Source organism: Mesocricetus auratus, unplaced genomic scaffold (genome assembly GCF_017639785.1).
Source record: "Mesocricetus auratus isolate SY011 unplaced genomic scaffold, BCM_Maur_2.0 Super-Scaffold_2245, whole genome shotgun sequence".
Lineage (NCBI taxonomy): Eukaryota > Metazoa > Chordata > Mammalia > Rodentia > Cricetidae > Mesocricetus > Mesocricetus auratus.
This window is the reverse complement of record NW_024429180.1, coordinates 42,292,098-42,306,962: the sequence shown is the minus strand read 5'-3', so window position 1 is coordinate 42,306,962 and position 14,865 is coordinate 42,292,098. Positions and strand designations below refer to the sequence as shown.

Sequence of the window (14,865 nt, the reverse complement as noted above, 5' to 3'; positions counted from 1 at the left end):
TAATCAATGTAAGATGGAATCTCAGAGTGGTTTTGATTTGTATTTCCCTGATGACTAAGAATGTTGAGCATTTCCTTAAGTGTTTTTCTGCCATTTTGGAATTGTTCTGTTGAGAATTCTCTATTTAGGTCTGTACCCCATGTTTTAATTGTATTATTTGGTAGTTTGATTTCTAGCTTGAGTTCTTTGTATATTTTGGAGATCAGCCCTCTGAAAGATGTGGGGTTGGTGAAGATCTTTTCCCATTCTGTGGGCTGCCATTTTGTCTTGTTGACTATGTTCTTTGCTTTACAGAAGCTTCTCAGTTTCAGGAGGTCCCATTTATTGTTGCTGTCAGTCTGTGTTACTGGTGTTCTATTTAGGAAGTGGTCTCCTTTGCTTATGCATTCAAGTGTATTTCCCACTTTTTCTATGAGGTTCAGTATGGATGGATTTATATTGGGGTGTTTGATCCATTTGGACTTGAGTTTTGTGTATAACAAAATAGATATGGATCTACATGTTGACAGCCAGTTATACAGCACCATTTGTTGACTATGTTTTATATTTTTAGCTTCTTTGTCAAAAATTAGGTGTTCATAGATGTGTGGGTTAATATCAGGGCCTTCAATTCGATTCCATTGGTCTACCTGTCTGCTTTTATGCCAATACCAAGGTGTTTTTATTACTATAGCTCCATAGTAGAGCTTGAAGTCAGGGATGGTGATGCCCCCAGATGATCCTTTATTGTACAGGATTGTTTTGGCTATCCTGGGTTTTTTGTTTTTCCATATGAAGTTGAGTATATTTCTCTTTCAAGGTCTGTGAAGAATTGTTCTGGTATTTTGATGGGAATAGCATTGAATATATAGATTACTTTTGATAGGTTTGCCATTTTTGCTATGTTGATCCTATCTATCCAAGAGCATGGGAGATCTTTCCATTTTCTAATATCTTCTTTAATTTCTTTCTCCCCATGGCCCTCTAACACGCCCCCCCATTCTTCCCTCCAGCATTCGTGTCTTGTATAGAGTTTAGGTTTACTGGAAACTTCCATGCGGACAGGTGTGGTATGTTACTGGAGCATGAGCAACTCACCAGTGCCTATAGCACTGAAGAATGAAACATCCCCACAACTCAAGTAGCTCCTTGGGCTAGAGGTAGGGACCTCATGAGCCCTGTTCCCATCCACAACAGAATGTTGACAGCCCCAGCTTGTGTGTGTCCTGTGCAGGTAACTGGAGCTGCTGTTTGTTCATGCTTACAATGGCCATGTCTAGAAGACAGCCTTTCATAGCATCCCCCATCCAGCTCTCTCTACCTAGTGTTCCTTCCCTGAGCCTTACACAGTGAGCATTCGGCAGTCGCATTAACTGCCACCACTCATAAGAGCAACACTAATCTACGACTGTCAACATAAGTATTTAGAGCACAATGGCAAGATGTCCATTTAGCAAAACAATAACAGATTATCCCCCACTTGTCTAAACTGGGTTTTAAGCAATTTTTTTATATTTGGGGTATCATTCCTTTATCAAAATTATCATATTTGAATAATGGTATGTTAATTTAAACATGAAATGTAAACCTCCCAGATCACCAGCATGAATATTTTAATTCTGGTGGACAGTTGCCCCACGTGTATGTTCCTGAATTCCAAGGGTGCATGGAAATAGGGTATGCTGGGATAAAGCTTAGGTCACATAGAGTCTTGGTGAAATATATGGCTACAGATGTAGGAGGATGGGAAGTCTTCTAGCCTCCCTTCCCACTGAGTGATCACAGGTCAGACAGACATCCTTCTCAAGCCACCTCCCCGAGCCAGAGACCAGGACTTGGCTTCATCCTTTTCCTTTGTTTTGTTTTTGAGACAGGGTTTCTCTGTAGCTTTGGAGCCTGTCCTGGAACTTGCTCTGTAGACCAGGCTGGCCTCAAACTCAGAGATCCACCTGCCTCTGCCTCTCTAGTACTGAAATTAAAGGCGTGTGCCACCACTGTCCAGCTTTTCCTGTCATTCTTGGCTAGTTGGGAAGGCCACAGGCTTCCTCTCAGACCTGACATTCTTGGATGTTCAGAAAGCACCATCATGCTGAGCAGTGGCCTGACACTGATGAAGGTTGACTGTCACCTAAACAGCAACTAGGAAAATAAGCAAAGAAAAAGTCACTGTGAAGATGGTTGCAGTGATTAGCTGCCATCGACATCAAAGCAGTGCGGAAGTTGAATTCTTAAGCTGGGTTTAGGGGGAATATGGGATTTGTACTGCTATAGAATTCTATGCTGTGTTAGATAACAGATGCACCGTTGTAGAAATCCACTCACTGATTTTCATAGGTCAGAGGCACTGACCCTGAGGATTCCCCACCCACCCTACTAGTAGTGGTTTCACTCCTGAATCATATCAGGTTCTTTTGGCAATTTTTAATGCCTACCGCAGCTAGAGTAAACTTAATTTAAGCCCCTTCCTGTTACCACAAAGGAAATATAAAACCTCAAATCCTAACTACAATTCCATCCTCCTTCATATTTTGATATTTGCATTTCCAAAGCTCCTTTAGCATATATCCTAATGTAATTGTGATCATGGACTGCCATAATCATGTGCTTTCCTTGGGATGTTAGGATTTGCCTTGGTTAAGGTTTCCATTGATATGGTGGAACACCACAAGCAAAAGCCGTGTGGGGAGGAAAGGGTTTATTTTACTTACATTTCAGCAGCGCTGTTCATCATTGAGAAAGTCAGGACAGAAATCCAAAAGGGGCAGAAACCTGGAGGCAGGAACTGATACAGAGGCCATGGAGAGGTGTCACTTAGCTTGTTCCCCGTGGCTTGCTCAACCAGATTCCTTATAGAACCCAGGCTCCCCAGCCCAGGATGGCATCATCCACAGTGGGCTGGGACCTCCCTCATCAGTCTCTTAAAGAAAATGCCCTACAGGCTTGCCTACAGCTGATCTTATAGAGGCACTTTTTTGTTTTCAGTTGAGGTTCCCTCCTCTCAGATGACTTTAGCCGATGTCAAGCTAACATAAAACTATCCAGCACAGAGTTCTTTATCATGTAACTGTCCCTTTGGGCCACCTGGCATAGTTGTAAGTTACGGTGGCAAAGCACACATGGAAATACCTTTTGAAAAGTAATTCAGATGATCTCCAGATCTAGAAAAACAGAGAGCCTTGTGGGGCCACAGGCTGCTCCCGTCCTCCTCAGCTGTTTTAGTTTGCATACTAAGTCTCAGGAATTTGAGTTGCAAAACTGCTGTCCAAGAGGAGACCACTAAAGATTGAATTACAGACTCTGTGACCATTAGCAAGTTAAAGCTGATTATTTTGTTACCTAATAAATTTTCTAGGTTTGCTGTGACAGAAAATCCTTAAGAAATACATCATCATTACATTTCCAGACACTGAACTTTCCACTGGGGTTAATTTGCCTACCGCCTTCCTGTTCATATGTCCTTTGTGTGTGTGTGTGTTGTCTGTATTTGTTCTCCGTGTTAAAACAATTACAACTGACAAAACACACACAAAGCGCTTCTCTTGTAAGCAGAGCAGGGAACATGTGACTACGTTCTTGCAGATCCATTTCTTACTGATAGGATCCTGGAGTGTTTCCTGTTATTCATGCAAAGAGTGTGTCAGAACTACACCACTGAGTACATAAAGATCCGTGTGCATGTGTTTGTGACATTGCAGGCCAAAGGTAAAGAAAGACAGTGGCTAAGACACCAAGCTACTGGGGAACTAGACGACGCCAAGATCATTGATGGGCTGGCTGGAGAAAAAGCCATCTACAAACGTCGGGGTGATTTGGAACCCCAAGTAAGTATTGGGTAACCCTGAGCCTCAGAGCCACATAGTTCAGCCTTCTGTAGAGAGTTCATTAAGTGTGTCAAAATACCACTAACCCAGAATATACAACTACACTAAGATAGATAAATAAATAGTCTCATCAAGACATGGAACACACAGAGGATAATTTAAGAAACAATCGATACACGGGGCAGTGGTGGCACTCGCCTTTAGTCCCAGCACTCGGGAAGCAGAGGCAGGTGGATCTCTGTGAGTTCAAGATCAGCCTGGTCTACAAGAGCTAGTTCCAGGACAGCCTCCAAAGCCACAAAGAAACCCTGTCTCAAAAAACCGAGGGAGGGAGGGAGGGAGGGAGGGAGGGAGGGAGGGAGGGAGGAAGGAAGGAAGGAAGGAAGGAAGGAAGGAAGGAAGGAAGGAAGGAAGGAAGGAAGGAAGGAAGGAAAAGAATCGATACAAGGACCAGGCATGGTGATGCAATTTTTTAATCCCAGCACTCGGGAGGCAGACGCTCTGTGAGTTGGAGGCCAGCCTGATCTATATTATCAAGTTCCAGAGCAGCCAGGGCTACATAAAGTCACTCTGTCTCAAATCAGCACAAAGCTTGTTTACAAAGGTAGTATAAGCTTTAATCAAATCCAGAGGAGTTAACCAGCAGGGATCAAACTGTGGCCTAAGGTCCAAGCAGGCAGCGAAGGGAGTAAATACTAAATCCTGAAGATGCCAGCTCACAGAGCTGCAGAAGGTAGTTCATGGAGTTACAGTGTTGAGCAGAGAGAAAGCCAGCCTTCCTACCCCACCCAGCTCAGGCAAAGAAGAAACCGAGACCACCACCAGCATCCCTCACTCTGACCACCCGTATCCCATCCACAGAACACGCAGAAAGCCAAGAGCTACCTGTGTGACTGCCTACAGGTCCTCTTCTGCGGCACAGTGGTGTTCTGTGGGTGGGAGGAATGGACACTGCTGTTTATGAATCCCAGAGGGGTCTTCAGGGCAATCTTCGTGGTCCTGCTCTCCTGGAACTTTAAGAATCTGTGTCCATCAAATGCCTTTAGTTTTTAGAAAACAAGAATTCTCCCCTAAGTTACACTAATTATAGTAAGTAAACATTTGCCATACTATGGCAACGCAGTCAAACACTGAATGTTACTGAGCTTTGGGGTTTCCTCTGGTAGCGGCTGAGGGCGGGGGTGCAGTGAGTGACATTAGGGACGCTGCTGTCTGAAATGTTTACTCAGAGTGGGTCTGGTGGTGATTTGGGGGCTCTCGTTTCTGTGTCGTTGCCATGAGTCAACAGCTGCTTCCTTACTGACTCACTGTGGTAAGTAAGTGTTTGGACACATCTGTGGCTTAGTCTCAGCCGTGTGCCACTGCTTCTAATTGGGGCAGACTCAGCAAGTTTTCAAGGAATATATATGACATTTCTTCCTACCGTTATGCTCTGAGCATCTGTGGGGCTCTCAGGTTTTTATTTATTTAGCTTGTGCATATGTAGGGGCCATGCATGGCACAGCAGGCATATGAAAGTCTGAGGACGTGGGGGGGGGGGGGGGGTCCAGTCCTCTCCTTCCACCACACAGCCCTGGGACTCGAACTCAGGTTGTCAGGCTTGATGGCGAGAACCTTACCTGCCAAGCCATCTCATGAGCCATCTCACCAGCCCCCTACAGTATTTTCTGGAAATTACTGGTTCTGCCCATTATTTTTCATGCATGTCAGCAAGTATATAACAGAATAATCTGGAATTTCTCTTATTTATTGCTACTGACAAACTTTTTTAAAATTTTGCACATTGGCAGGTCTGGGCTCCAAAGCAATCTCATAAGGTTTCACATTTTTAAATCAGTAGTTTTTGCCAGATAGCAGCTCAATGCCAAGAAAAGAAAAAAAACACTAGTTCACTGGCAAAAGAAAAAAAAAAAGGTTAAGAATTGAGCCATTCTAAAAATGCTTCCTCACGCTCTTGGCCAGACTCCCTCTCATGTAACCGTGTCTTGGCAGTCTGGCATTTCTTCAGCCTAGGTAGAAAATGTTCTTCACGTGAAACTGATGTGGACTCTCCTCCAGTTACACACTCTCTCTTTCCAGGGGAGGGGGTGCTGAGGCATAGAGTAAATGACATGGGCTTCTATCCTTCTAGATTTGTATGTTTAAAGCGCTGTCTTTAAGCAGTCAGCCCCAGAAGGCTGCTTTTAATATATTCCAGAAGAAGCACTTCCCATGTGGTCCCGATGGCCAGTGTGATCTGATAGCCACTTTCTGAATACAGTTACCCGCTGGGGCAGATCTGCCCAACTTGGGCTGGCCCTGCAGACCCTGGGTAAGAACCCAGGATGGCAGCTGACCATGTTTTTCCGCCATTCCCTCCCTTAGCTGGGTAGCCCACAGCAGAAGCCCAAGCGCCTGCGCCTTGTGGTGGATGTTTCTGGCAGTATGTACCGCTTCAACGGGGTGGATCGCCGACTGGAGCGCTCAATGGAGGCGGTGTGCATGGTCATGGAGGCCTTCGAGAACTATGAGGAGAAGTTCAAGGTAATGGCATGAGCTGGGGGTCTAGGATTTCATTGATCACTACTGCTGGGCTAGGGTGAGCCGTGGAAGCAGACTCCACCCAGAACACTGGACACCTGCTCTCAGCAGTTCATCTGTCAGCCAGGAGAGTGGCCTGCTGCTTCCCTGTCCTAATAGTAACATAATTGATGGGCCTGATAAACCTCTGGTTCCCACAGAAAAAAGCAGGCAACATACAAGCTGTGTGACGTTCCTTACAAACACCGAAGAAGTCTTCCCAAGTTTCCCTGGGTATCCTCATCCCGGTGCCCCTTAGCACTGACACCAGCCGTGGTCTGTGCACCACTTGACAATGTCCTGTTCTCTGCCTCACATTCCCTTTCCACATGGACAATGGAGAGACGATGATAAAGGTCCCCAACTGACGCGAAGACACTTCTGGGAGACAGCAGCCTTCTGCTCACTTCCAGCTTCTTGTTCTTCATTTTGCTATTAACCCCTCCATTTCAGAGGTCTGCGTATAGGGAGGGCATCCCCATGCCGCTGTGCTGCCAGCCAGTATGAGCCCATCTGAGCTTGGCCATGCACAGGGCAACCCGGGCACCACACATGCCAGAGAGACATGGTGTGTATAGACACTGTGAAGGACGCCCAGACCAACATCGGAACTCTAGAGTTTGTACTGGATAAAGTAACCCCTGAGATCAGACAGTCTTGAATCATTGCCATTTAGTCACCCCATCTGTACCCTAGGACAGCCACGGCTGTTTCACTTAAGCTCCTTGTGAAGGGTGCAGCCTGTTGGCCCTCCCGGGGTCCCTGGCAGAAAAGACTTTCAGATCTAAGTGGTGATGGATAAGCAGCACCCAGCAGTGTGTGCTGTGAGGCTACAAGGCTCTGCACAGTGGTCCAAATGCAAATAACACATGACTTAGCATGAGAGGCTCCCGCTCCTGTCCCTCATGGTCACTGAAGACCATGAAACTATTCAAGAGTTCCTCTGGGCTCTATTACACTTGCCAGGAATCCCAGAGCCCAAATCAAAGACTCACTATGACAGGCTGCTCCGGGATATCTGGGAAGAGACTTTGCTTCTGAGTTACGTCGTGACGGACATGACACGGCTTCTGTGGGAGCCAGAAGTCATCGTCTTTCCTGCACAGGATTCTGGGACTGCCCTTCAGACTTTCCCTCTCTTGACCCATACCTCATGTGTGATTGCATCTTGATTGTCCTTATAGAAAGGTGTATTTAAATCATTTCGACCACTGATGGCCAATGGGTGTCTAGACAACCAGTGGACGTCTAGACAGCCATGGATCAGTATAAATGGCCGCACCCCAACGTCCCCTTCATTTCATGTTGGGGTTTGGACCTGCCCCACATCCGCTTGATTTCATCAGCTCTTTCCAGGTCTTCCCTGTCATATTGCCACGTCTGAGGTTTGACTGGCCACAGACCCCTCTGTAGAGGACATAAGAGTGACAGAATCGCATACTCTGTGAGAGCCTTTCGTGTTTCTAATTAGATGTTGAGGGTACAGGAGGAATAGTTGCACACAGTACAAAGGAGGAAGGACGAAGAACTGAGACTCGGTCTGTCCCCTCTCACATTCCAGCTGCATCCATGGAAGAAATACTTGATTTAGAAATATTTGCTAGCCCTTACGTCATCATTGTTCCCAACCACTTAGTCTGTCTGTACTTTCAGTTTCTTGTTCATGAAAGAAGAAACAGTCCAGCAATAACTACCGAGAGGCCGTAACTTACCAGAAAATAGAAGGTGACTCATGAGTAGATGACAGTTTGTGGAATGCCAGCCTGGCATCACTCGGTGTCTTTACGATGTAGCCGCGTGATCTGAAGCTCCTACCCTCAGTTCCAGACAGTTCTTAATTCATTCGGCCCTGGGCTGTGATGGCATCCGCTCGGCGTTTGCTCTGCAGCCTACAGAAGTGCCTCCTGGTGTGGTGGTCTGCGTGCTCCCCATCCCCCCTGGCATCTGCTCCTGTTGTGTTTGGCTAGAGCTCCGTGCTGACTTGTGGGTCATTATAGTCTGTACTGGAGGCTCGCTGAAGAGTCTGGAGTCAGCCTCCACTTCTATTCCACATGAGCACAGCCCATGCCAAACCACAGGGGCCCTCAAGCATGAGAGTTACTGAGACAGAAAGGTAATTCAGCAGCGTGACATTTGCTAAGCCACTTGAAGTCTTTAAAGTACCTCAGAGTGTTCAATCAACCATCTGACTTTGCATATTCCCGGAACAGCACAAGTTACTGAGAGTCAACATCAGCTCCCCCAGCCGATGACCAGCATCATTCCCACTATCCACTTAGAATGCTGTCAGTTGTGTAAACTGTTTCATTTCTGTGAAATGAAAAGTGAAGCTTTTTCCCCTTTAGCTTCACTCCAGTTTGTCCTTTTCTTCAATTTCCTGGGAGTTTTCATTGTCATCTTAAAATAGACTTTCTTTTCAAAGTACTCAGTAACACCAAAAGTTTGGTGACTATTTTTCTACTAAATATTCAAATAATGGTACCAGAAAATAGGTTCTCTCATTCAGAAATTGGGCTTTGGAGAGACCATAACTTAAAATATATTATTTCTATGAAGGTATGTGAGCCATACTCTAAGGCAGCCGGTATATAAGGAATCCAGTGGAGAACCTGTGGGCTGAGGGGCATAGACAGCACTTTTCCATGGACCCCTCCCTCCCCTAACTTTGCTAAAACACCTTCACTTACCTTGATTCTGCACAGTGTTGCACAAAGTGGACTTCATACAGTTTTTCATTTGGAGCAAGGATTCCATAGCCAAAACATTTTAAATGCAAAAAAGCATTAGAAAAACCCTGGACTCAGAATACAGCCTTGGCGGTGAAGAATTCACCCAGTGTTCTGGCTTCCTGTTGATGCTGCAACAAACACCAAGAACAACAGCACTTTAGGGATAAAAACGTACTCCATCTCCAGGTCTCTGTCTACTGTGGGAGTCAGGGCAGGAACCATGGAGGAATGCCAACTTCCTTATACAGCCCAGGTCCTCTATCTAGGTATGGAACCATCTACAGTGAGCTGAGTCCTCTCTCACAAAGATGACCCCAGGCCAGACTGTTCTTCAACAGAGGCTCTCTCTTCCTACATTAATGATAAAAACTAACCAGGACACCGAGCCTGTATACGAGTCACTGGGTTCTGTTCTCAACACAAACACACACACAGAGAAAGAGAGAGATGAAAAAGAAACCCATTCTTCTAGAACCAGTACTGTCTTGTGTTTCTTATTAAGTCTGAAGACTCCCTCTGTAGACAGTGCCATTGGTCCTCACACCTCACATGTGTGAATCATTCTACCCTCCACAGACGAATACAAGACACAAGTGCTCCTCAGACTACCAGAAGCCAACTTTCCATTCCATTGGGTAGTCCATTAAATTATCATGGAACCTTGGAGCTGGGAATTATTTTCACCAATCTCTTTCCACAAAAAAAAATAAATAAAAGATTCAAAGAAGTTAACTACTTGGCCCAGGTCATACCACTAGATAATGAAATGCCAGGACTTCTAACCCCATATTTGAAGAGCCTTCTTACTTTTTATCATATTTATTTCTGTTTTGCTTATGCCCAAACTTATGCCAAATCAGTATTTTTAAAAATTCATTCAAAAGTAAATTTTATCATCTTTCATCTCCTATTTTTAATATCCCAGCATGCAAAGGTGGTATAATAGACATGGTTTCTTTGATGATATTTTGGTCAGGGAGGCTATATTACTTCCCAGAAGGCTATAGAAAGATCTGACTCACTGACACCTGCTGGGAAATTCCTTCTATCACACACTTAGCTGAGTATCTGTAATTATTCCTTTCCCAGGGCCTTAAGGACATTACTTGAGTTTAAATATGGAGACCAGTCAGCCTATCAGATTTAGGCTCTCAGTATATTTGTACTATTACCTAGAGGTAGGACTCCTCCAAAAAGTGCACAGTTTGTTGAGTCCATTCAGAATGAACCCACTAGTTGACAGAAATATTGGCCCCAAGACACAAAAAGCTTAAGGAGAGATATAGGAATAGCCCGGAGAGTCACTATTTCTCTGTGGTGTCTTGGATTAACAATCAGACACATGAATTTAGAGGCAACACTACATCTCTGCTCTAGGAAAGGCTGATGGTCCCTCCCAGCATCGGTGTCAACCATCCACAGCAGAGTTGGTTCATAGAATCTTTATGAAGATGCTGTGTGGGTTAGGACAGCAAAGCAAGTATTATTGACCATCGTCATCACTAAATAGATTGCTTTATACTGACTTCTCGTCAGAAGCCTAAAGGAGCATAGCCTATCGCCAAGCCAGCAAGTGATGATCCTTCCTGGAAGAAGGACTCAGTTGAGGCCTCAGTCATGTCCCTGAATGTGCAGGTAGCTCTGGGTGTGTGGGTCTCCCTTTGTCATCTGCTTTAAATCCCTGCTGGGTGGCAAATGTCTGTGTCTTCATTAAGACTCTGATTTGCTTGATATTTGTTATGCTTTCCTCTAAAGGAATGAGGTTCTCAAAACAAACCCAGTAAAGGGGATCTAAACAAATTGTAAAGCAAAGCAGCATTAGAGAGGGCCTCTCGTGGGCTGTCATTTAGTATTTATGCTGAATGCTAAGAACACGACTCCTTGAAGATTTCCAGGATACTTGGTAAGCCACTTAGAAAAATTACAGCCTAACCATTGGGTGGTTGATAGGACAATGGGGCTCTTGTTTACTGAGTCCTGTGCTGCTCCATGGAAACACGTGTGTGGCCTATCCCGGCTCATTAAATGATGGTACTGGCAGGGCCCAGCCTGGGTAAACGGTAGAGTCAACGGTCAGAGAATGGAAATGAATGACTCCAACTTGTTGCGATACCACACTCCTGTTATCCTAGCACTGAGTGGCTGAGGCAGGAGGATCATGAGTTTGAGACTAACCTGGGCTACATAATCTCACACAAATAAAAATAGAGTGAGTTCATATGTTTCCCTTGAACTCAAGACAGTTCTAAGGAGAAGAAAACTACTGTTTTTAAACATGTTTAGATACATGGGTAAAGTCCTACCTGGTCACATCCATTATTATCTAATTAATTCCAACCATCCCTTAAAAGGGAGGAAAAACCCAGTCATAGTCCTCTTACCGCAGTGCAGCATGGGAATCTGCTTCTCCCCTCTGTGTGAGCCGCTCTTTAATAGGTACTTCAGCAACCCGGTAGTACAGGCCAGGAACCAACTACTCAGGCAGGAGCTTTGCAGGTTCAAGAGCCACCTGAAGACAGTGATCTCAGGACCATCCTGGAATACTCAGTAAGACCCTCTCTCAAGAAGGGGGCTGGAGATTGAACACAGCGGGAAAGTACTGGATCCATGCCCAGTACCACGAAGGAGAGGGGAGGGGAAGGGAAGCACACGTAACCCCTCAGCCCCTGACCAAGCCCTCCCAGGGGAGGTACACAGGGGACCCAGGGGCCAGGCCTTCCTCCAAATTCTGACTACCCAGATGAATGGCCCTCCTCTTCTCTCAGCTCCTGCCTTCCTAGGGCAGGTTCAGATGGTGTGAGCCAGAGGGACCAGAGGCCCCCTCTGTATTGCCATGTTCCACAAGCTTTAGGGAGGCCACATACTTGTAATTTGGTCCTGGCCTCACAGGTCATTTACAGTGTAAATTTATCAGAGTAGGAGACAGCGCATGTTTTATCTGGCCGTTTGTAGAGAGATTTATAGTTTCCAAAGGTTTAGCCATCCTGTGTAGACCTCCAGTTATGTCCTCCTGGGGATGAAAGCTACGTCTTCACCCCAGCCTCATCCAAAGTGGAATTCATCTTTCCCAGACAATGCTACCCACTTTCTGTTTTAATGTGGGGCACTTTCACCAGGAATTTTTCTACTTCCCGTTTCAGATGTGGCAGCCTCGGTCAGCTATGTTAGATTGCGTTTGTCATCTGGCTTAGGAAAAACAGCATTCTGGTTTCTAGATTGATTGTAAAAGAATGGAGCCCACAAACAAAAGGCAAGCTGACTGCTGTTTGCAGGCTCTTAGGGCATTTCTGCAGCAAACAGGCTCAACATTGTCACAGTAACTAAAAGTGCAAAGATGAGTCCTAAAACCTTGCCTTCAGAGAACCGTTTTCAGAGGCACAGATAGGAAATGGCTTGATCACACCTAGTCGGGGCTTACAGTAGGTGTTTGGAGGACAGTAGTTGATTAATGCTAGATTGTCAGATGTCCCAAGTAAGTGTCCCCTAAAGTCTTCATCCCCAGATCCACACTATTTTCTTTACAGGTACTTCAATTGTCCAGTGTCCCAACCTTTATATCATCACATAATGTCTTTAATAGAGGGACAGTGGGAGGGGCCAGAGGGACAGTGGGGGGGGTCAGAAGGACAGTGGGGGGGGTCAGAAGGACAGTGGGAGGGGTCAGAGGGACAGTGGGAGGGGTCAGAGGGACAGTGGGAGAGACTGACCCCTCCCACAATATCCACCTCTGACTTCTTTTGAAATTCTGTAGACGAGCAGCCCGACTCCCAACACTGACCTCTTCACAACAGTCAGGACTTCTCATGTGCCCAGAAGACAGAATTCGACAGTGCTTTCTAAATTGAAAGATACATGCCATGCATTAACAAGTGGATAAGCATATTATACAGTCACATGGTCGATACCATCCAAAGTTAGGTTGATGTGTTTGTATGTTACTATGCAGCTTGCCATGTCTGTTAGAAGGAACAAAATGCCCAAGGGCCTCTGTCATAGAATACTTTCAGAGGTTATCTTGAACACAACTGTGGATAGTTTTGGCCTTTTTGTGCCTTAGTTTCTTTCTTTTTGGGGGGAGTGGGGGGGTGGTTCAAGGCAGGGTTTCTCTGTGGCTTTGGAGGCTGTCCTGGAACTAGCTTATAGACCAGGCTGGTCTCTGCCTCCCGAGCGCCAGGATTAAAGGCATGCGCCACCATCGCCCAGCCTTGTTCTTTAATTTCTATGAGTAGGTTTTACTTATAGAAACTAGAGGTGCACACATTTGTTCTCTGTTGAGGTTCTGGGGAAGGGTCAGCATCAGATTGTGCTTGTTGGTAAATTGATTTGTTCAGAATCATGGACAGAGGTCCCTAATTTCCTGCTGGCTCTCAGCTTCTGGGGGCTACTGAGGCTCTTTTCCACAGTCCCTTCCATCTCCATCATAGCTAACTCCTTCATGTCAGCTCTCCCTGATGCTTCAAATTTACCTTCCCCTTCTATTAGCAGCCAGGAAAGAAAAAAAAAAAAACCTCTGTGCAATTGATTGGGTTAGGCCCACTAGATAATCTCTTTTGATTAATACACAATCGAGTAAATTTAATTACATCCCCAGAACCCTTTTTGTCCTGGCAGTTAATGTAATCTTAAGTGATATCCCATTATGTTTACCAGACTTGACCACAATTATGGAGAGAGGAGAGAGTACAGACGTGGCAGCTGGAACCCCACACCGTGTGTGCTTCTTACAAGGGCTCCCTTCAAACTTGCACACGAAGTCGGGGTATCCCCTAAAGTCCTCAGCATCCCTCCCACCTTCCTCCAGGGGGCAGAAATCTCAGAGGAAGATCTCAGAAGAAGGTGGACCCAAACAGAATGAGTTCCAAAATATGTTTGCCTTTGTCAATAGAATACATCTGCCTCTCTGTCTTTCTCTATTCCTTTTCTGCCAGTCCCAAGCTGAGAGTCTATAGAACCAATGATCACTCTGTCACTGACGCCATGCTCTGTGACTCTCTTGCATGTAGTATGACATCGCTGGACACTCAGGAGATGGCTACAACATTAGCCTTGTTCCAGCTAACAAAATCCCCAAGGACAATAAGCAGAGACTGGAAATTCTGAAGGTAAATACATTCTGTCCCTTCTGTGTCGTGAGAATCTCTATTAGATAAAAGCTGGGAGTTTCTGAAGAAGCAGTAGATAAATTATACACTTTAAAACACTAAATAGAAACCATCTTTTGTGTTTAAATTTCCTTTTCCACCAACTAAATAAGTTTCCCTGCATGTTTTCAATGCTTTGTTGGGTCTGAGCATCTAAGAACAGAACTCCTCACAGTCAGACGGCCATGCTCAGTAGTAAGGAAAGAATAGTCCCTTTTAGGGTACTCTGTATTCCAAATCGTTTATTTCTCTTAGCACTTTTGAATGATAAATTCAGTTTCGCATACTTAAATCTGCAGTAGACAACATGACTTTAAGACAGATTTACCCCCTGCCACTAGAAACAGCGTTCAGCATCACAGATTACCTTGTGTACTTATTTTTTCTCCTGCATCTTGCTCTTCTCCGGTGTGATACCAAGTTGCATACATATTTTCTTGCTTTAAGTAGAAGGTTGAATTTTCAAAGTGTCCGTTGTGAACACTGTTTCTAAGGAAGCTAGTCACCATATGTTATTGTACTGTTGCCACTCAGTGTGTCAATCAAAAGGCTGACACTCTGCCAATAGAAAAAATTACCGTGTTTATGAAAAGGAGTTGCTCACTCATGGGTTCTGTGCCCTGACTCTTACTTCCA

The 14,865-nt window shown here is 45.2% G+C and overlaps 1 protein-coding gene and 1 long non-coding RNA gene across 3 annotated transcripts in view; one reads left to right on the top strand and one right to left on the bottom strand.

The window, feature by feature from the left end:
- Vwa8 (von Willebrand factor A domain containing 8) overlaps positions 1-14,865 on the top strand; it is a 347,144-nt gene that overhangs the window by 328,524 nt on the left and 3,755 nt on the right. Inside the window, exons 41-43 of the mRNA XM_040756735.1 lie at positions 3,675-3,800; positions 6,165-6,323; positions 14,092-14,190. Coding sequence (XP_040612669.1) covers positions 3,675-3,800; positions 6,165-6,323; positions 14,092-14,190 — 384 coding nt within the window. The remainder of the gene's footprint in view (positions 1-3,674; positions 3,801-6,164; positions 6,324-14,091; positions 14,191-14,865) is intronic.
- Positions 1,578-14,860, bottom strand: LOC121143982. 2 transcript variants are annotated; one of them, XR_005881307.1, is made up of 7 exons: positions 14,597-14,860; positions 11,470-12,924; positions 9,047-9,216; positions 8,072-8,248; positions 4,686-4,813; positions 2,688-2,761; positions 1,578-2,118 (listed from the first exon to the last, which is right to left on the bottom strand). It is a non-coding gene; the product is annotated as an uncharacterized LOC121143982 (long non-coding RNA). The 2 variants fall into 2 exon arrangements; XR_005881312.1 differs by having other exon boundaries at positions 4,686-8,248.